The 23,204-nt window shown below is 32.1% G+C and overlaps 1 protein-coding gene across 2 annotated transcripts in view; it reads right to left on the reverse strand.

Annotated features, from left to right (window-relative positions):
• Nucleotides 1-1,313: 1,313 nt before the first annotated feature.
• Nucleotides 1,314-23,204, reverse strand: part of Tpr2 (Tetratricopeptide repeat protein 2) — a 98,762-nt gene continuing 76,871 nt past the window's right edge. For both annotated transcript variants that reach the window (XM_080168738.1, XM_080168745.1), the window contains 9 exons: nucleotides 11,498-11,624; nucleotides 7,912-8,080; nucleotides 7,289-7,647; nucleotides 6,487-6,645; nucleotides 6,083-6,178; nucleotides 5,584-5,680; nucleotides 3,146-3,247; nucleotides 2,678-2,806; nucleotides 1,314-1,796 (listed from right to left, as the gene is read on the reverse strand). In XM_080168738.1, the coding sequence (XP_080024864.1) occupies nucleotides 1,683-1,796; nucleotides 2,678-2,806; nucleotides 3,146-3,247; nucleotides 5,584-5,680; nucleotides 6,083-6,178; nucleotides 6,487-6,645; nucleotides 7,289-7,647; nucleotides 7,912-8,080; nucleotides 11,498-11,624 (1,352 nt within the window). In that variant the 3' untranslated portion in view covers nucleotides 1,314-1,682. The remainder of the gene's footprint in view (nucleotides 1,797-2,677; nucleotides 2,807-3,145; nucleotides 3,248-5,583; nucleotides 5,681-6,082; nucleotides 6,179-6,486; nucleotides 6,646-7,288; nucleotides 7,648-7,911; nucleotides 8,081-11,497; nucleotides 11,625-23,204) is intronic.

A 23,204-nucleotide genomic window follows, 5' to 3' on the forward strand; every position in this document is an offset into this window, starting at 1 on the left:
TAATTTTCAGTTCAATAGCTTAAATCATTATAAGCATTTTTAAAAGCGAAGCTTTTCTATAATTAGGGTCGGTCCGTCCGTACGTCCGTCCGTCCGAGATAGTTAGCTTTTATTCGTTAATTTAGGCATGTTAGAATTGTCCTATCGATTTCAAACTTTGCATGGTGATTCCTGTAGTAGTTAGGTACGATTTAGAAAGCGTAGCAACTCTATAATCGTTACCAGAATGTCCGTACGTCCATTTTAAACATGTTTATTTTTTTACTTTTTTAATAACAATTTTTTATGTGATAAAATCATCCGATTGATCTGATTTTTTGATTACTGATTCCTATTACTATAAGGTACAATATTATGAGCGAAGCATCTCTATAATCAAGTATTAAAAATGTCACTATGTTCTTAAACAGAATTCTGTATTTAAGAAGTTTTGCATCAAATTTACGTATAATTTTGTCAAACCTTATATTTTCATATTTTGTATATTCAGTACTGACACTCAACAAAAGTTAATGTTCGTCTGTCATATCGTTTCAGAGCTTCGCTTTTATGGATGTTGTCATCCTTGTTTATATGAACTTTATATTAGTATCGTTTGGCAATCTGAAATTGAAAAAACAAAGAAAAAACAAACATATTTTTTTACAAACAGATTTATTGTGTAAAGTAATCACAACATTTTTTTTGAAAACTACAAGAGAGAAGTATCTATCTAAAGTGTATGCATGTATTTTGTATTCTAAAAGTCCCCCCTAGAATATCATTAAATATCAGGATCAATTAAACTTAATCCTTTTGTTAGGGGACCTCTGTTTCTAGCCGAGCAGTGTGTGGGAAGCTTTGGAGATTTTTTTTAAATCAAAGGTTTAAGATCGAAGCACATTGATAGTTCAAAATAATCAAACATGAAAGGCCCAATCTTTTATGCAGTGTAGGTTTATAAGGGCACGGGCAATAAAAAAAATATTATAATTATTAATTTGCTGACAATAATACTTTTAATAATTAAAAATAAAATAGTTTATATGCAAAATAAAATAAATTTTAGGTAGTTATTTGTAAATGGAGGCATTTAAAAAAAAATTAAATTAACGTATAAGCAAACATGCCCAAAGCAACTGGTATTAAATTATCAAAAAGCAAAATAAGAAAAAAACAAAAATGAGGGATATAACATAAATATGTTTACATTAAAATTTGCCTATTTATCTATTATTTGATTATGATAACGTATTTGTATAAAAGTATGTCTTGTGAAAAAGGACATTAATTATTTGCTTTGTTGGTAATTTCATTAATCTTTATAAACATGGTTTATGTAAATGGATGGATGGATTCCATGGTATTTGATTCATTTCTAGCAGTACATAAAAACATCATATCATCTTACTGCAAGGTATCAAGTACAAGGTATAGCGTACGTACAAACAGTCAAACGTCCATACATTTAATCTGGCGATAATAATGTAAAAATTTTAAACAATATTTACACTAGATTCATCATACACACATAACAATAATTATTTACAGAGAATATTCTTGCACAAATATGACAAAGTAGCAGTATGTAATCCGTGTGAAAGTGGAAAGTGAAGATATTTGATGAATAATTTGTACTGGCGCGAATGAATTGTGGCCTATGACGGAGCGGAACAGCCGTTGTGGTGGTGGGTGGAGGTCGGTTAGCCAAACTGGAAGGAGAATGATTGTCCGCCGCCTGGCCCGCCGCCGAATCCGCCGTAGTGTTGGTGGCCGCCGCCGGGCATTCCACCGCCCATACCGCCTCCAAAGAATGCCTGAAAAATATTTCAATTAATAATCTAATCCTTTAAGTGCACTGTTTTAGTTGTTAGAAAGAAAAGTAAAATCATTCCTTATAACATTTTCAGAATTTTAACGTAATGAGAAATTCTCTACCTGCAGCTAAGGGTAATGGGGTTGAAAACAGAAGTTCCCAGTCCCACGAATAAAATAAAAGATATGGATATAATTTCCCATTTAGTTAGATCCTGATAATGTCCTAACAAGGTATGGTGTATTTTTATTCCACTTTATTCCACACATCCCTTTTGTTTATGAGAGTATAACTACAAAAATATCCATATAGATAATAGTTATTTATCTCATCTTATTATAGACAGTTTTCCGGGGAAATAAAAATAAAATTAAAAGATTAAGACCAACGTTTAGGATGAATAAAGCTAATTTGTATACAATTGCAAAACATTGCATAATAAACCTATCTAGAGAATTAATCTCTTTAAACTAACAAAGATAATACTCTATAACTAAATGTTCGCCTGTATATCACATGAGGATGTTTCCTGTAAATTAAGTAATTTGTCTGTTCATTGCGACCATACCTTTGCTGCTGTTTAAAATTTCTTTATATTCAGAAGCTTCTTCTTTGCTTTTTAAGAGATCATTATGGATCATGGAAAGAAAACAACGTAGTGGGTTTCGTCAAATTTTCACAGTAGCTTTTCTCCTTTTTCTAGACCCTGCGGAGAACTTAACCCTGCGGGGCAATCATTGACATTTACATAACCTAATCTAAAATAACCTATCAAAAGCTACTGTGAAAATACGACAAAAAACGCCACCTCGTTTTCTTTCCATGATCCAGAATTATTCATTTTTGGAGAACAAACTAAAAAATCATGTTTGCTTATCATACCTGGAAAATGGTATTAGGATCAATATCATGGAATCCTGCGTGTCCACCTCCCATATCGTCCATGTCCTGGCCACTATCATAGGCTCTGCGCTTCTTCTCATCCGATAGGATAGTGTACGCCTCTCCAATCTAAACATAAATATTATACATCATTGTAATTAATCAAAGCTTGATTTTATTTAATGCAGAAGATAGAGAATGATTGTCATATACATATTTAATTTAATGACTGTAAAAAAAGTAGAATTAAGTGATCGGGCAATGATAGCCATTAGAGGGTTAAAAAATGAAATGGAAGGTCTTTTTAATTTCAATTTAGGGGGGGGGGGGGGTGGTGGTGTTGACACCCCCCTACCGCACGCCTATTAATGAAAGATAGCAATTCCTCCAAATTCATATTTGTAAACATTTACATTTAGAGGGATTATATTAATCGAAGATTGTCACAATATACTAAACTTATCTCACCTCTTTAAACTTGGTTTCATGGTCTTTCTTCTCTTGCTCCGTGGCACCGCTGTGACGGTCAGGATGGTGGTCCATAGCACGCTTTCTGTACGCTTTCTTGATCTGAACAAAATACCAATAAGTCTTCAGTGAAAAAATATTCTTGAATGTTTCTTAAGGGCTGTCCTGTTAGAATTATGTTATGGTGTTATATACTATTACTATTAGAGAGATTACGCGGCATGCGCACATCAATGAAAAAGTTAGGTTATGTTAGGTTAGATTAGATTAGATTATATTAGGTTCAATTAATTTAATAAAGATTAACTTTCATTGATGCGCGGATGCCGCATAACCTTTCAAATACACGCTTGGGCCCTCAGATGTCAAAACTTTATTTTAGTGTTTGGCCAAAATGACTTAGCAATTGTATCTGTAAGTACGTCTAATAACACCCTTTGCCATTTTTAAAATCCTAGAAAATTTTTTTTGCAAGAAAATTGCATAAATTCGCAACCTTTTTTAGAACCACTACATAACTCGAGTTTTAAAACTTTTTATATAAAATCCTTTTTACAAAAAATATCAATAATTACTTAAAATTAAACCTGAAAGAAAAAAAATCTCATTACACGTGTTAATTTGCATGTTTTAGGTCTTTTTTTGAGGAAAGTATAACTTCCACATTTTTGACAATAATATATTTTTTTAACATTTCAAAGTAAAATATAATAAAACTTAAACGATTTTTCTTGAATTATCAGTTGAAAATTTCATCAAACATGCAATTTAAGTGATGAAAATTTAATAAAATAATTTTTTGAATGTTTAGAATTACCAATTTTCTACATTTAAAACAAAATGTTAACAAAATTTAAAAACATTCTAATATATAACTTTAAAAATCAATAACATTTTATAAAATGATGTTTTAAAAAATAAATCATTAAAAGGTATTAAAATGCATTTTAAGTTGCTTAAAATTAAAACGAGAATATCTTTTTACACTTTATTCTTTGTAATAGAGATTAATCGTCATTTGCTGAAAATGAAACATTTAATAAACTAATTGAATCTTTTTGTGACCATGTTTAAACTTTTTAATTTTTACACTAAGGTGTTTTTTAATGAAAATCTTTGTTGAATTCTCTTTTGCGACAAAAAAAGAAAGGGATTTTTTTACTATTTCTAGGTTATCTTATGTAATTTAAACTATATAATATGAAATAATTTTTAATTGTCTTTCTTTTGAGCCACAAAACACTGTAAAATGTAACATATATACAAAAATAACAATTTTTTTAATGAATATTATAATATCCTTATATGGCATTGCGTCAGAGCTTATTCTTTAGATCATATGTTCATGAAAAGTAGTCATAAACTTGGAGGGTTGCGCTATTTATTAGAATATTAAATAAACTTGAATGGTAAAAATATTAGCATAGCCTTTGTCAATTCAAATGCTTTAGGTATATTATTCGGAAAGTTAGTTAAAAAAGAGAGAATTTGCTGTGTATACTGTTGAAAGACTTTCAAAAATGTAAATTACAAAGCAATCCTAAAAGATCGGGTCTTAGGCGAGTCTTAGTCGGGGGTTTTCTGATAGCAAATATTGCGTTATTGGTATACAATGTAAAAAAAAAACATTTTAAAGAAATTCTTTAAATAAAACCCAACGTGTATTGGCAGTACAAACATCTTAATGCTAGCAGACATATGTTTATCAACATTTGCAGAAAACTATTTCCACAAGAAAAATTATTCAGGTTTCTACTTCACAATTTTAAATATTTCTTTCTGATAAAATGTTTGACATATATCGTATAATCATTTACCAAAAAAAATATTTTGATAATTTAGATTTCAGAGAAGATTAATCCTTTCAAAAAACTAAGACGACATTTTGCATCTTCTGTCATGACATTTTAGAAAAAATATAAAAAACCAAAATTTAGTATGAAAACTATTTTCATCGATTTTTCTGAAGGTATTATCGTATTCTGTGGCTTTGTTATTATCATTTACTTATATCGAAAGTGCCAAACATTGTACCCTAACTTATTCATTTAATAAAAAACTAACCGTGAATAGTATATAACACCATAACATAATTCTAACAGAACAGGGCCATTGGTACCCAAGTCACGGGACATAACTGCCAGAGACATTAAGGGATAAGACAATGGACGATAAATTGATTTACAATCCCAATGATGATAAACAAAATTAATCCTAACATTCTGTAAATTAGGATTATTGGTTTCAAAGTTTTGACACTTTATAACGAACCAATCAAAATTAAATAAAAGTGCCCAAAGTTTTTAAGATAACAAGAATATGATATATAGGTAAAAGTGCAATTTACAACCCCATGTTCCATTCCCTCCCTGCTCTACTGCATGAAGCGGAATAAACAAATGTTTAACTTGGAGCAAAGCTTCTCTTTAAATATATACCTCTTCTTCATTGGCGTTCTTGTCAATGCCCAGAACTTTGTAATAATCCTTCCTCTTGGATTTTCTCAATTCCAATTTGGCGTTCTGCAACATTTGCCTAAACACAATGAAATAATTACTTTTAAATTTTACTTCAGCGCAGAGATGTCAAACATAAAACATCATGAAAAGTTTTTTCAAAACATAACGCAAACTTATTGATTCGTGAAGTAGCCACCCCCCCTTCCACCTACTTAATTTTGAAATAAATTCAAAACAAAGAATTAGTGTTTTTCCGTTGACTAACCCCTGAGAGACCTAAAACTGCGTTGCCCTAACCATGCGGGGATAAACAGTCCCAATACCTAAGCTAACCTAACATGAACCAAAGTAATAAACAAAACAAAAACACAAAACTCTTTCCAACCCCCTCTATTTTCAGTTTGTTTAAAATTATGTGTGGGTTTCTGCCCTCGACTAATCACTCTAGTGGAAACCACATATTCAAAGTAACGTTTACCTGTACTCTCTGTTTGATTTATCAGTTTTAAATACATGTTCATAATCTCTGACAGCCTCTTCATATTGTTCTGTATCCATATAGCTCTTTGCTCTCCTATATAGATTTACATTATGACAAAGATGTTCGTTACTGTCTCTGATGTACATTTATAATGCCTTTCATCGATTAGGTTCGATTCCAAAACCTTAAAAACTATTTTCTAGCTCTACTATTCCCAAAGTTAGAATGAAAATACTCTAATTATTACGGGTCCAAAAAGACATCCCTGTAACACCCCAATGTCTGAAACTCGAAATATTTGGAGACCATTTTTTTGGGGTCCCAAGGGTCATACAAATGACGAGAAAACATTTTTTATTTATTTCTTCCAAAAAGACATGAAAATGAAATGAAATATTAACCTGAGATAGGCCTTGATATAGGTGTTATCCAGATCAATGGCCTTGGAACAATCATCTATACTGTTCTCCAGCTTGCCCAGCTTCGCGTGTACGGTGGCCCGGTTGAAATACAGCTTCGAGTTCGTGGTACGGTTGAACGGGTCGATTCCCAGCGCTTCGCTATAACAGTTATTAAAGGTTAACATAATAATACAATTGTACAACATTTTCAATGGATAATTTCCGCAGATACGAAAATAAAACAGGTTTAATTTTAGCGGGAACGAAGAAGACATTTAACATCTTAATTAAAATAACTTTTTCACTAACGTATCTTTAAATAGTTAAGGTAGTTGTTAAAAACAAGTGTATAGAAATTCAATATTTTTGTATTGTTTTTCTAGCATCAGGAACATAATTATAATTGAAAAATGCACAAAGTTAGACAGAAAAAGTAAAAATATTGAAATATCTTGCAAATCTGACAGCAACAATGCTTTTAACTTTTTCAATTATATTTTAAGAAATTAACATTATATTGAACAAAGACAGTTATATCTATAACATAGACTCCAAGGGGGGGGGGGGTAAATGGGTGATTACTCCCCCCAAAATTTTGGAATTTCAATTTTAACCCCCCACCTCCCAAATAAAAAAAATGCCTCTATAAATTAAAGATTACCCCCCCCCCCCCAAAAAAAAATGCCGTAGGCACCCCCAAAATTTTGATTTTCAAAATTTCCCTCCCCCCCCCCCAAATAAAAAAGCTTGGACGCCCCTGATCTATAAGCAGCGTAGCTTAACCGTAAAACAAAGAACTTACGTGTAAAGACCGAGTGCATCGGTAAGTTGACCCGCCTTGAACGCAGTGTTGCCCTCCTCCTTCTTCAGCTTCAACTGCTTGGCCTTCTTGTACGCCTCCTTGGCCTTGGTGTGGTCGGGCGCAAACCTGAGCACCTGCTGGAAGTGAGAAAACGCCCTGTCTACGTTATCCTCGTAGTACAGACAGAGGCCGCGGACATATATGGCGTCGGCGTTCATACTGTCGAGAGTGAGCACACCGTTGGCGGCTTCCTGTGCCTCGGCGTATCTGCCGAGGAAGGCGAGACACTCCGCACGTGTAGCCTTGAGGGGCAAGCTGTGGGTGGCGATTTCTAGACATTTATCTAGACAGTACAGAGCCTGATAATAATAAAAATAATTAAGATAATAACAATTGCAATTGATAAAAAATCAAAGAAAACTTGAAAACAAGATTAATTGATATGAAAACCTTCGCCTTTTCAGTTGTTTCAGTCCTACTATCCGTAAAGGAAAGACATCTATATCCCACAGAACAACTTTATATGATACTATGTTATTTTTTATCCCTCAATGTTGATGAAATGAATTAATTTAAGACAACTTAAATTCTACCTTCGACCAATCACTGACAGTAAAACTTACCCGTCTGTAGTCTTTATTATTGAGTGCATTCATGGTTTCCTCCTTGAACCGTTCCAGGGCTTCCAGGTTTTTCAGATCCTGGTCCTGTGGGCTGCCAGCCTTCTGGTTGGCCTGTCTGGCGGTCACTGTGTCGCCCAGCATGATACTGCACTTCGCCAGACGGCTCCATCTGTAAGAATATTTACAATTATTTGAAAATCTAGGACGTCCAAGCTTTTTATGTGTGTGGGGGGGGGGGGGGGAAGAATTTATTATCTCAGGCAAAATTTTCGGAAAACAAGTATTAAAAGGCAAAGAGGTTTTTAAAATAGAATTTAGAAAACCACTAGGTAGTTACTTTTTCCCTTGCCTCTAGGGGAGGGCGAAGGAGGTCAGGAAAATAGCATAAAACCACTCAAAGCTTCCCTATAAAGTTTACCTAATCAATTCGGACTAGAGTTTCGGAGATAAGTTCATCAGTTGCTTTATTATTAGAAATTATTTGAACTTGATAAATGAGCCAAAATATTAAACACAAATCAAGCGCGCACACGCACGCACGCACACACACACACACACACGAGGGCATTTAATTTGAAAAATATATTGCCTTGCGTTGTCTGAAGTCCTTAATAATTGCATACTATTAATGAGTTTGTGTTGGTCAATAATTCAGTGAATGCACCACCTTAATAGGTGAGTCATCAATGCCGCATTGCATCAAAATGAAAATTTATCGTATAATCATATGATAATGGCCGATAAATTGAAGTACATTCCAAATGATGATATACAAAATTACCCCTTCTGTAGATCACAATTAGTGGTTGAAACGTTTGAACAGTCAAGTAAATGAACTAACAAAGATTGTTAACCAACCAAAAAAAACGCTATTATAATAATTTGGGGACTAGTGTAATAAACAGCCCAATGTCCCCTCCCTCCTGGTTTCAAGATAATGAAGCAAAGAAAAAGGGCAGTATTTTATTTTTTACAAATGTAATGATTAGCTGCTCTGATAAAAAAGATAATTACGTGATATTTTTACGGAAATGAAGACTCACCACTTTGATAACATGCACATACACAAACTCTTTTATTCAGATTTAAAGTCAGTTATACAAGGTTAGATAATGGGATAAAAAATTAAGTAACTTAAGTGAGAAAGGTAAAAATTCTTTTTAAAGGATGTATATTTCCGCTACCAGATTTTTTCATTCTTCAAAACAAGATAAGGTTGTCTCAATAACAATACTTAAAACTTTTAATTTTAAAGGGCTAAAACTTCTTCCCCTTTTAAAGGTGCCCTTAAAAGGTAATACAGTTGCCTCCAATTTTTATAAAAAATATAAATTAAGAGAGAAAGTAAAGTTTTTGTGTTTGTTTCTTACTTTATGGCTGGTTAGGTTAGGTTATATTGGAAACTGGGCAGCCCCGCTGGGTTAGGGCACCAAAAGTACAGGCTACATAGTAGTTAAGCATAATGAAAAAAACTTCCCTGCGCCCCTATTTTCAATTTATTTTAAAAAAAACAAGGAGGTAAGGGGGGGGGGGTAGATGCTTGACAATCACTTTTAGGAAAATCACCGCGATATCCGTAACATACATATAAATAGATATTTAGTTCATTTTATTTTAATTTTAATCTAAAAGTTTAGTTTCACCTTTATTTATTAAAATGCAATTTTTAGCCAAGTTAGCTATCCTTTGATTTTATTACCAAAGTAAAATATTATTAGCTGCAGGTCTTTAATTGCTCTCCCATCTCCATTCTTAGTAATTAATGAGCACAGTAGGAGCTCATCTAATATCAAATATGCCGGGATGCATACTATTTTCTTTATAGCATTGCTTCTCTATAATTCGAAATGTCCGTCTGTCCGTCCGCTCGTACGTAACGGATAGCTCTTTTCGTTAATTTTTGCATGTTAGAATTGTCCTATCGATTTCAAACTTTGCATGATGATTCCTATAGGAGTTAGGTACGAGTTAGAAAGCAACTCTACAATCGTTACCAGGAAGTCCATACGTCCATTTTAAACATGTTGCCTTTTAACTGATTCCTAGGACAACAAAGTATATTGTTATAGGCGAAGCATCTCTATAATCAAATCTTAAAAATAGACGTTGTCATCCTTGTTTTTATAGCATGACTTCTCTGTAATTAGGATAGTCATGTTTTTCCGTCAAAGTAATAAGCTTCTTTAAATATACAAACTTAATGAAGGGACTTTAAAGTAGGTATTTTAAATTTTTTTAAAGAAGAAAACAAATTTTGATGATATTTATTTCCAGGGGCTATTTCTCTTGGGAGGATTAAGGTATTCCCCCTAAGATCATTATGAACTTAACCCTAGACCTATGCTGCAAAGGAAAACCCAGACGGTCCGGCGGTTAGCAAGATCTTTAGTTACAGAAATAATATAAGAAAATACAATCTACAAATAATTCATCTTTGTCAAATGTTGCTGTTAAGGATATTGCCATTCTTGTCTATTTAAATAATTTACTACTAACTAAAGCTATAATTAACTAAATGTTATGTAATATTGTGGTAGTCGGACAGACAGACTGTCACTTCCTAGAGCACGCTATGCTCCGGGACTGCCGATAACACCCAGATGTTTAATCCCCTCCTTACCACATTTCTAGCCAACCCATTCTTCCATTGTTTGACCGTCAGAGAAAGCGGTCAAAGTTATCACCCGCCGATATGGGGAGGGAGTTGCCCCTCCCCCCTGCATGTTCCAGTAACCTACCCTTTTCCGGGGGACGTCTACCTTTCCCCCTACCGGGGCCTACCCATCTGCTATTCACCTGGCTGTAGCCCCCCATCTTCTCCACACCTATTTTCTACCTAACCCACTATTGTAATCTGTTAGTATATAAAGCCATTAATTTGTAGTGTATATTCAGTTCAAATAAAACATTCAAACTGTAACTACTTGTAGTTCTTTATTGATAGAATCCTTAAGGCTAGGGGCTCTTTTGACCGGACTCGCTCAGTAGGGTTGAACCGCTTCACCCTACCACAATATATCTAATATACATATACATATTTTTTTAAAATTTGATCACTGTCTTCTTGCTACTACATAGAATTAAACCATTTAAATATAGAATATTTTATAATGTAAATAAAATATACGTGGATATTACGACAGGGGAAATCGTGTCGTCAATCTAGGTTACTAACAGGGGATTCATATTGGCCAGTTCATTCATCTAGGAGAGGGAGTACCGCTGAGAGTTTGTCTTTGTTAGGGAACATGAAAATCTGGTAAAACATCAAAGAAATAATATATCCATGATGTTATTGAAACAGTTTATGTTTAGTTTTTGAAAACCTAAATGCAACTTGTTTTTATTCAACCCCCCCCTCCCCCTCAACACATATCAATATAAATACTAACGCTTTGTTTGACTGTTTGACTTTGTTAGGGAACATAATCATCTGGTAAAACATCCAAGAAGTAATATATCCATTTTATAGATTGATGTTATTGAAACAGAATTTATATTTAGTTTTTTCAAAACCTAAATGCAACTTGTTTTCATACAACACCCCCCCCCCCCCCTCCCCCAGACATGTAAAAAAAATACTTACGCTTTGATAAATAGAGGATCAAGGGTGGTGGCAGTCTTGGAGTCCTCTAGAGCTTGTCTAGGCTGACCAAGCATCAAGTAACAGGCTGACCGATTTCCATAGAAAGCAGCGCACTGCGGGCATAGATCTAAACAAATAAATGTTTAATTAATTTAGAATTTTTGTAGGAATAGATTTAAAAATTAAAATTTTTTTAAGAGTGAACTTTTCGGAATTAATAAAAGAAGGGTGAAACTTGATTTTTAACTGTAGTTGCATTGCATGATTCGGTATAGTCCCTTTGGTGGCATCGCCTCTTAAGGGGCGATTCGTCGTATTTTAAAATAGCTTTTAATAGTTTATCTTAGGTTAGGTTAGGTTATATTGGGTTAGGTGATTGCCCCTGCTAAGAAATATGAGAAAAGCTACTGTGAAAATACGAAGAAACGCCACTTAAGAAGCGTTCCCACGAAAGGGAGTATACCCCATGATTCTTATTTTTGACTTATATACATTTTACGTAGGTATTAAGGACCGAAATAATAAGTTTCTGACAGACATCCTACTACTTTTTATTATAGATATTAATTATTTATAAGAATTTGAGAAAATGAAGGTGAAAATAATCAAACAAACACATGTCTACTAAAGCCAAAATTAAATATTCATCATGAAACGAATCAGATAAAAAACTTGTCCGTTTATAACATGAGTAATTAGAAAAGATGCATCACGTATATTTGATAAATTGTGTTTTAAAGAAAACAGAAATAAAATCTTCAGAAGTTAATGAGATTCGGGGAGAGGACAGTGGAGATAAATAATCTTCAACCCAAAGTATACAGTGTAAGATTCACACTACAGTGTCAAAAAATAAATATTCCATTCTAATTCTGTCGTAAAATAGTTATTTATCGCATCGTATTATAGACAGCTTTCTAAGAATATTAACATGAAAAATCGTGAGATTAAAACGAGTTTTGTTAGCCCTGAGGGTAGTGATATGATGCTATTATGCAATACATGATTTTTCTAATCCAATATTAATCGGCCTAAAACTACTCTTACAATGTTTCATCTATGATTACAAGTTTACAATTTTTAGTATGAATTTTGATAATTTGTTGTCAAGGGCGGGGCCTTAAACCATGCTCTCAAATTTTATTTTATCAAATTACTAATTTGACATTAATGACATGTGTTAATGATGTGTAAATTATTTCTAGTTGTTTATGTAAGTAACAGGATGTTTGCAATTGTATTTTTCTTTAAATATTAAGAAATATCCTTTTATTATTGAATCAAAGTTTTAATCAATAAATGAAAGGACTGATGTATTTTTTTTCAATTTGAGTTCTTAATTTTTTACAAGAAAAAATAATTTCAGACTTTTGGGATAGTTCAATGGATAAAAATATCTTTCCTTTAGAGTCTTAGGTGTGAATTCTATTTCATTGGGGGAAATAAATCCAACCGTTACTATCCCGTTACACAAGGGATGACAATAGCCGATAAATTGATGTAAATCCCCGATGATGATACACAACATTACCTCTTCTGTAGATTACAATTAGTTGTTGAAACATTTGGACACTGAACTAACTTTGTAAACAGACCAATCAAATTCAATAAAAATCCCCAAAGTTGTATAGTCAACGAATAAGAAAACGTAATAATAAAATTTGGGAACCAGTGTAATAAAAGGCCCAATGTCCCCTCCTTTCCAGAGAAATTTGCACTCATACATACTACATAACATAATTCAAAACTAGCAAAAATCGCTTAATATATGTACACCAATTCCTGGTTTTAATTAAACTTCAGAATTTAGCAAAAAGTTGTAATTATTGCAAAAAACTAGACCATAGACATGCTGAAAGATTTAGCAAACGTCTGCTGCCATTTCAAAATTAAATTACCTTAAAATTAAAATCTTTTCATTTTACATTACATTTTGCAAGACAAGAAAAAGATTTTTTTTACATAAAACTGTATATTTTTTAGCAGCTCAACTGTTTATAATAATGATACATTCACCCGCCCAAGAAAACTAGGAAAATGACTGTGTTTTCCATGCTACTAAAAAGATTTTAAACATTTAAATTTAAGCTCATCTCACTTAATATTATATAATGTTATGAGCTATCTAACTAAAATGTCAAATTAAGTAATTTACCAAATAAGAAAAAGTTTACCATTTACGATTGGAGTAGGAAAACCAAGGGATAATAAATTTAGTTATATTTTGTCTAAAATCTTAAAATGTTTTGAGATATTTGACTGAAATACCAAATTCTGTAATTTATTGACAATGCCTACCAAAATAAGAAAATGCTGTCCTTTAAATTCAAGGAGGAAAACTAAGAAACAATGATTTTTAATTATATTTAATCTAAAATATTAAGCAGACCTGCCACTTAGTCTATAATTTAAAATTTTGCTCAAGGAGGTTTTATTATAAAGGAACTAAAATTTATGTTTAAAATTTTTGGCACATTTCAATATTTTGCCAACAGGGTACCTATAATCCAGAACCTCCTAATTCTTCAGTTAAAATATTTACCTAAAAATTTAAAATGCAAAGACATATTTTTAAATTTTTTTTTTTCTACATCTTCATTGTTTGATTAGTGTAACAATTGTATTCCAAGAATAAAATGAGAAAAAAAATAAGTTATGTTTCTATCTATAGTTAAAAACATGTCATGCTTCTTCACTTTGTTTCATAAGTATGAAAATAAGGATTGGGCCGAATACTTTTTTGGCCGGACACCGGATATCCGGCTAATTTCTACTGCCGGATATCCGGTATCCGGCCAGATTTCTTGCAGTTTCCATATCCTTCAAATTTCCGGATACCTGGCCGGACAACCGGCAAAGGAAATCAGCCGGATATCCGGTATCCGGATAGTTTCAATATCCTGTATATGGCCGGATATCAGGCCCAATAAAAATACATAAAAGCAAAAAATGCTGTTGCAATATGATGTTCTGATAATATAATGATGCGATAAAAACTGTTCAAAAGTTAATACACATCACTTTTCTAGGCTTTGACAAAATAAATTCAAAAGAGCAAATTTTTGGTTTTAAGATTTGGGAGTGGGTAAAGATTGTAGTGTCCTGGCAAAAAAAATAGATTTTGCCTAATTTTCTGCATAAATTAACTACCAGTTAGACTTGCTAGACGATTTATTGTGTCTTGATCAACAATTTTGTATTAAAAAAGCACCGCCTAATCCTGTATGCATAGCAAGAAAAAAATACCCGAATTTATTTATGAATCTAAAATTTTACGGCAAATTAGAGTCAAGGCGATGTCCTGAATTTTAAGATTAAAATAAAGTTTTTTCTTCAAAGATTTATTAGCATAATTAAGACAAGAGATTATTATAAATCAATCAAGAAAAAGCATTTATCAGGGGTAAAGGAATTTCATTATGAATAAGTACCTATTGTGATATTTAAGAAGAAATAGAAGCTGATTAATTCATTTTATAAGGATTTTAAATATCCATTTAATATAAAATCAGATTATTACAATCAATATTCTATCAAATGCTTGAGAAGCTGAATGTGAGTATGTCAAATAAGATCTCGCAATCCCTAGCATAGCACCTCTCTCGAGGCAACACGATTAGAAGCTAATGGCGAAGCCAGTAGTTGTATCAAAAAGATATTTAATTTGTTAAAAAATATTTATCCCTTGGATAAGCTTTGACAGTCATTTTGCTTTCCATTCCAGTTTTTAAATATGCAAATAAAAACAAATTGTCTGCTCATAAGTAAGGGCGTAGTAAGTATTTTTATTTAGTGTTTTATTATTTACGTGACTCAAAGGAGGAAGGGGACATTGGACTGTAAATTACTCTGTACCCCAAGGTTTTTATAAATGTTATTTGGGGATAATTTTCTCATTCATCATTGGGGATGTACACAAATTTTTCATCAATAATCTTATTCCTTAATTGCCCTAAATAACAAAAAAAGTTACATCAAAACAAACAAAAATGAGAATTATGTTATTTGACTGTTTATCATCAACTAGTGGCTGCGCCCCTAGCATCTAGAGGTTCTATATTCGAAAGAATATGGAAGAGCAGAAAAAAAAACATAAAACCATACCTAGCCAGACTTTATAAAAAAGTAATAGCCTAAAACTATCCCGGGAACTATAAGAAGCTTCTATATAAGGAGGTCCATATCGGTTCAGCGGTTGGTGAGACCCTTCCCTACAGATAAAAAGCTTACTACTTTATATACCTAACAGGATTTAGTTTTAAATCCATTATTAAACTAATAAGATACACATAAATTACATGATTTAAATCGGCGTACCATCTAAATGCTTACAACATTGATGAATGCAGCGATAACATTTTCAAAACATTGTTTTAATAGTTTTTCATTTAAATGGCCACATATCAACTAACAACCTAGCAACAATGATTATAGATAAGTCAACTTGCTCGGTATAGTATTATAGACAGTAGTCCGTGGATAGGAATATAAAATAACATAGGATAAACAGTTTTGAGACTTGGAACAACAAGATTATTTCTTTAGATTTCATTTAAACTTGCAAACAATGACATATCTTTAGACTCGGTACAAAAACCAGTTTGTGTCCAGCAGAAATAAACCGGAATATTCAATTTCGTATCAGATAATCTCCATATGTTGTATTCTAAAAAGTATAAGCAATGAAATAAACATTCCGCTGCTAGCCTTATCTTTTTCATTTGCATTAAAGCACTCAGAAAACCCTGCACTAAAAAGCTAAGTAAAGCCTTAACAAGGACAATTTTATTGGGTGGTATCAAATCAGCAATATATAAATTCAAATAATAATATAATAAGATAAATTTTATACAAAATTCAATTATAAAGGATATGGAAATAATATAAAACATTTTGAATTTATAGTGTAGAAAATAAAACTAATATAATTTGATATATTCTTAAAAAGCTTATTGTATTAAAAGAATGTTATGTTGAAAGACATTATAAATTCTTAATGACTGACGGGCAATACCTAGTCATAAAGTTACATCGCTTCAGGCTTTCAACTGAGTTAAAAACATCTAGGCAAATAAGGGAAAGGGGTTGTTATGTTGGCAAAAGTGTGGGCGTCAACAAACTGAACCAATAATCACCAATAAATGCCCAGCATAAAAAAAAACTTATTCTTAATGTATATTTTCTTTCAATAGCTTTTAAAGCAAAGTTTAAGTAATGCTTGGAAAGATGAAACGTCCATTAGTCCCAAAAAAATATTGTTTTTTGTTTGCAGTGCCTACCTGGCAGTTGCTGTGTAATTTTAAACGCACAAAAAGGGGGAAAGGATGATTTAAATCAACCCCTAAAAAATCATTCAAAAATGTGTAACTATATGCATTTCAAGTAAAACATACAAGTTAGATTTATAGAAAAGCTTTGCTATATAAAAAAAACAAAGTATGTATGTTTGGAGATCACGTATTTGATTTTAAAGAAATATTATATTTGAATAAACGTGCATAAGATAAGATACATCTTAAAATAAACCAGGACAACAAGACATATATTTAATATACGGAAGTGCAGATGCTCTACATATCTATTATGTTACCTGTTGGTCGTTAATTTACAACAAAGATGATTTCAGTTAAAAATTAAGTTAAAATTATTTAGTTACACTATAAAAAATAAAGTTTGAATACCCATAAGACATTTTTGCGTTATAATCAAGAATCAAGAGTTTTCACCTTGTATTATAAGTATTTTCCCCGTATCGCTTCGAAACCGATTAATATCCGGTGGATTAGAATCCGTTTTCAGCCACATTGTAAAATTATGTCTAGCATCCTATTATATCATGTTTTCTACGAATAAAAAAATGTACAATTATAAGATTAAAACTAGTTTTTTTTCAGCCCGTGCAATCGGCATCTCGGGGCTAAGAAACGGTTTTAATCTTTTAATTGTACATTTTTCTATAATCGGAAAGCTGTTCATAATACGAAGAAATAACTAATCTTAAACTTATGCTATTCGTTGTTTATAAGATGTGTAACAAAAGTTTGACAAATAAAATAATTTTTTTATAGTGTATGTTTGTGAATACAATTATGGTTAAAATATTGCATGAGCGAAGGTCGTTACAATGGTTTGGAATTTTTTAGTGGCTTTACCAACAACAGTAACCATCTTTTTAAAATTAGACCACGTAGAATATTGTCTTGTAGATGATTTTAACAAGAATTACACGGTGCTTCTCATCAAAGTCTACCGAGCACAGAAAATACACCCCGCCCCTTAATTAGAGAGAGGGGACATTAGGCTGTTTATTACACTAGTCCCAAAAGTTTTATAATAATTTTTTCTTATTAATAGCTTAATAACTTTAAAGACTTTATAATTGGTTTATTAAGTTAGGCGCCCAAACATTTCAACCACTAATTGTAATTTACAAAAGGGGTAATTTTTTGCATCATCAATAGTCACATAAAATTTCAAAAAATGCTTTCCATAGAGTGGTACTTCTTCTAAGTAAACTCTAATTCAAAAGTCAAGTATTAAACAAGATTATTTGTTTCATTTTCAAACATGTTTATATTCAAAATAGAACCAATAGGTAATAGAAAAATAGTTCAAAATTGATCAAACTAGCACATTGACGAGGTTTGTGTTATTGTGATCAACAAAGAACATTATGAAAATATTGAAAACTTGTTATTTTGAAACGCAGAAAAGTTACAGGCAAATACTTGAATCATACAAACAAAATTGTTGAAATCCAAAATTAGATTTGTTATCGATTTTTACAGAACGCCTAGATTAAGATAAACGAATGATAAAACATATCTACAAGATATCAAAGATATAATCTAAAGATAGGGCGAGAAATAAATTTATTAGAACAGTAATTTGCAGATAATTATATCCATTCTTAATAACTTATTTCCAAATAAAGATGACTTTTATTAACCTATTAAAATACCAATATTTTACCTCAGAAGCGATAACAACCAAACAGTAATTTATTGTCAATTAAACTATTGAATTGAACATAAATATTTGAGATTATCTTTCTTAAGCAAAATAGATAGTTCCATTAAATGGAATGGAAATAAATTTAAATAACGTAACAAGTTTACTGCTTAATTTTGTCAACCTTTCCCAGCAGATAAATTGATGTACATCCCCAATAATGATACACAAAATTACCCATTCTTTAGATTACAATTTAATAAGCTATCTAATCAAAATTTGATGTAAGCCCCAAAAATAAGAAATAAGGGAATAATAAACGTTATTATAAAACTTAAGGGATTAATGTAATTCTATAAAAGGTTTTAAGTAAAGAGTTATAGTAAAATGGACAAATGAAACTTCAAAAGTAGGACAGAAAAATGTATACATCAATTTTCCAAATTAAGATAACTTTTATTTGGTTGTAAATTATAGATCTAGCAAAAAGTGTAAAGGAAATGATAAGGGTATATGTGTTTTTTTTAGTGAACAGTTAGATACATGCATGCACACCTGTCTAATGGGAGGGCTAATGTAATATTATCTTACGAAATGCATGATTATGTATTTCTAGAAATTCTGTCATTATTCTTGTTATTGTTTTCTGGTAGAATTTAACAGCTGATATATCAAGATGTAAAAAAAAGGTATTATAACATTAACTCTTCCAATACTTCCAAGTACCTAGCTATCATAGTTCCCCTGGTGTTGCTATTCCATATTTGGTAATAAGACCATTTTTGTAAAAATACTCATCTAGTTTATTTATGGAGCAAGGGCTAGGGAGTCGAGGGGTTGCTGGTTTAGTTAATCCAACCCCCTCTTTTCATCAATCTAAAACTTCTTTTTTGATATCAATGCTTTTTTTCAATTCCCTCCTATCTCCCCAAAAAACGTGCACCAACTTAAATGTTGCTTTTCAAAACCAGAAATATGTCAGCAATATTTAGTAAATTCTATTTTTGCTGTTTACTTTTAAGATTTAATCTTTTTTTTGATGCATTTTTATTATTATTAAAAAGTACTTAATAAAGGTTTTAAAAAATTAATGTGAAAATTGTTGTAACTACTGCTGATGCTCTAGCACCTAAAATCAAATTGTTGAAAAATGGGAATGCCGCAGCTCGTTAAAAGACTACTCATTACTATTCACAGTAGGGACTTTCAGACAAAAGTAGTGCAACCAAAGTGTAGGTTGTCTGCGGGATGTTTATCAAATTATCATGCCCCTTAGATTATTAGTTCAATAAAAGGTCCTAGGGCACATACAGGAGTCCCAAACGTCGGACTGGACAAACCTAACCTAATCTATTTTAGACCATCTTATAGGTTTTTAAATGCCTAACCCCTGCGGGGGCTTCTTTGTACATTCATATCTTAACATAACTTAATCTGTATAGAAATACTTAGTTAAATTAATATTTTAACACTCCTGCGTTTGTCCACTTCGACGTTTGGGACTCCTGCGTTCGTCCTTGAACCCAATAAAATATTCACAATATACTTTACAACTTATACAGTAGCTTTGCTACTCAAAAAAAACCTAAGTGAACCAAAATAATAATTTGTAACTTTAACCAGATGAAATGCAATGACATCATAGCTTGTGATGGTGATATTTGTGTACAGTAAAAGATTAACTTTTTTATGGGAAGGGATCAAATTTCAGCTTTTCATCATCAAATAAAGATTATATTACAAAACATAGATTAAATTAGGTTCAATAATAGTTATTTCTCGCATTATAAACAGCTTTCCGCGGATATAAAATGTACAATTATGAGATTGAAACCAGTTTTTTTAACCCCGAGATGCAGAAGGCACGGGTTAAAATAAATTGTTTTAATCTTATAATTGTACATTTTTATATTCATAGAAAAATGAATAAAATACAATGCTAGACATAAATTTTCAGTACTGCTGAGAACCGGTTGTAATCCACCGGGTATTAATCGGTTTTAAAGAGATAAGGGAAAACATTTTAAATTATTCTTAATTTTTAGCCATAAATCCATCCCTTTTATGAATCAAGATAGGGTTGATAGAAAGATTATCCTCATTGCAGAGCCCTCATTAACAGAAATATATATTCTAGAATTGCCATAAATTGTAGTTTCTACTTTCTAGTCCCAAGTCCACACAACAAAATCTGTACTAAATGCATAAAAACAAGGATAACAACTTCCAAAAAAGCAAATATGAGAATTTGTAAATAGCTTGTTGTCAGGAAGGTGATAGGATAGATTATTAGTCCAACAAAGTGCCATTACTAAAGATGATAAAAATGGTTCCTACTGTTGCTTTGTCATTATTAGTTTTAAGAGTATAACTTTAATAGAAACAGAAATATATTTTTTCCCTTTGCCCTGGCTTAAAACAGGCGCAACTCTTTAAAATACACAACGTCTAGTTAAAGGACGTTGTCTGAATGAACAGATATATAGATTATGGCCATTTTACTGTTTTATAGAAGGATTCACGGACAAACCATGGACATAGAAAATCCTGGCTTAAAAAAACAGCCTGCATGTTAACCCCTCCAACACTCGGGCATTATTAACTTTCACATAATTAAATTTTAACCGTCTTTCCTTATAATTAAGATGCACAATTAGCAAGATTTACCCGCGACCGTGGCTCAACACGTAGCGCATCCGCTCGTCGTCGGGAAGGTGTTAGGTTCGAATCTCGGTCCGACACCGCGTCATAACTAAAGACGTTAAAAATGGTTCCCACTGCTACTATGTCAGATGCGCGACGTAAATAGTTAAAGTGGGGGGAATGCCTTGGCCCAAAACAGGCGCAACTCGTTACCATGCACAGTTAGGACTTCTCAGACAAAGGTCGTGCATCACAGAGAGTTGGTTGTCTGTAACGTACTGTACCACGGGTATGAGGTGAAGGACCAAGAGTCTGGCCTTGAGTTGACAAGTTGACTGTTCAGTCCAGGTGCAACTCACCCATACGACATTAGCATAGCAAGATTTATGAATTGTGTTGCATTTTAATTTTTACGCGGGAAGACAAAATGCACAAATTTCTGAAATGGCCAGCAAGTCGTCCGTCGGTTCGTCATTCATTTTACAATGCTTCCTGTGACAATAAGCAATAATCTTGAAAGCGCAGGAACTAAATTACTTTCACTAAAAATAAAAACTTCATAAGAAAATAAAATCAATGTGCCTAATTTACTAAACTAACCAACTACATTTTTCTTGTCATTTTCTACTTTTTAAATAAATATTTTTTGTTAGTAATGTTCTATTATCAACATTATTCAATTTTATGTCTAAAAATATCAATGTTGTCATATAAAAAGCAAATATTGGTTTTTAAGATCATTGTATGCGAATGATTTGTAAAAAAAAAATATTTTATATTGATTTTGACCCGTAGAAAGTTTAATTGTTTTCAAAAAAGACATATTATCTATAGATTCTCAGTTTAAAAGGCACAAGATAAAATAAATATTTATTTTCAATGATTTTTTTTACTAAGTTGAAGGCTAAGATATCAAAAAGCTATGCAAAAGGAAAGATTTAAAAAAACTTTTTATGATATAAGAATCGATATATTATTACTTAGATGTTAAACCAAATTTGCATATACTCTAATAAAGTGAAACTCGTAGCTGGCTAAAATAACAATCCCCACGTTCACCCTCATCTCTCCCTCCTACATACTGGATGAACGAACTGACCAATAAATGATGTTCATGTAAGCAACCTACATAGACGACAATTTTCCCCCTGTCATAATATACACTTTTATTCTATATCCATTGATATAAGTAGCTAAATTAAGGTAAATTATATTTAGAACCATGACTTTACCTTAATTAGTAAGCAATTGAAATTTAAGGTTAGGCTTTAAAAGTAAAAAGCATTATGACACAGTTGTAATAGATCTCTATATATGTCGAATCTTCCTATATTTTGCCTTCGTGAGAATATAAAGAAATAGACGTTCAATAATGACCACAAAAAGGCTTGTTTTTTTTATGCTTTTCATAATATAACCAAAACAAACACTATTAGATTAACCTCATTTCTCATATTATTATGGGGGCCTATGGAGGCATTTAAGATGAAGGGGAGGGGGGGGGGCGTGTTGACCCCCACTTAAGATTGATCTCAAAAAAAATGTAAAACCTTCCCAGGACTTAATAGAAGCTACATAACTAAGGAGAACCATATTGGTTCAGCGGTTATCAAGATTCTTGGGTACAGATATACAGAGACAACCTGTTACTTTTAATACAGGACTAGCGGCTACACCCCTACCGGCCTCTAGGGACACGTAAAATTGTTTCTTTTCAATCTATTTTAAATTCAGCTATTTACCAAAAATATTTTTTTCGCCGATAGATGGTGTTGGTTATGTTTTTAGCTAATTGCAAAATTTGTCCGTAGTTAGGGGAGAAGCTACCCTGTTAAGGAGAACCCAATCGATTCAGCGGTTAGCGCGATCCTTCGGTACAAACAGACAAACAAACATCCTGTTACTTTTTTTAAAGGATTGTGCATTTTTACGAAAATTAACAATTTATTAAAAGTGCGGATTAGGAATCAAATATTTCAATATCAGTTAAAATATTTTTCCCAAGGTGAATGAATGAATACCCCGAAAAGAATTGAAAATTATTTGCATATCATCTTTCTTCGTTGTCATCGTGCCTGTCCTGCTTTGTTACATATTCAAAGAACTGGACAAT

This window comes from Acartia tonsa, chromosome 1, assembly GCF_053477335.1.
Source record: "Acartia tonsa isolate MP-2025a chromosome 1, ASM5347733v1, whole genome shotgun sequence".
Classification (NCBI taxonomy): Eukaryota; Metazoa; Arthropoda; class Copepoda; order Calanoida; family Acartiidae; genus Acartia; species Acartia tonsa.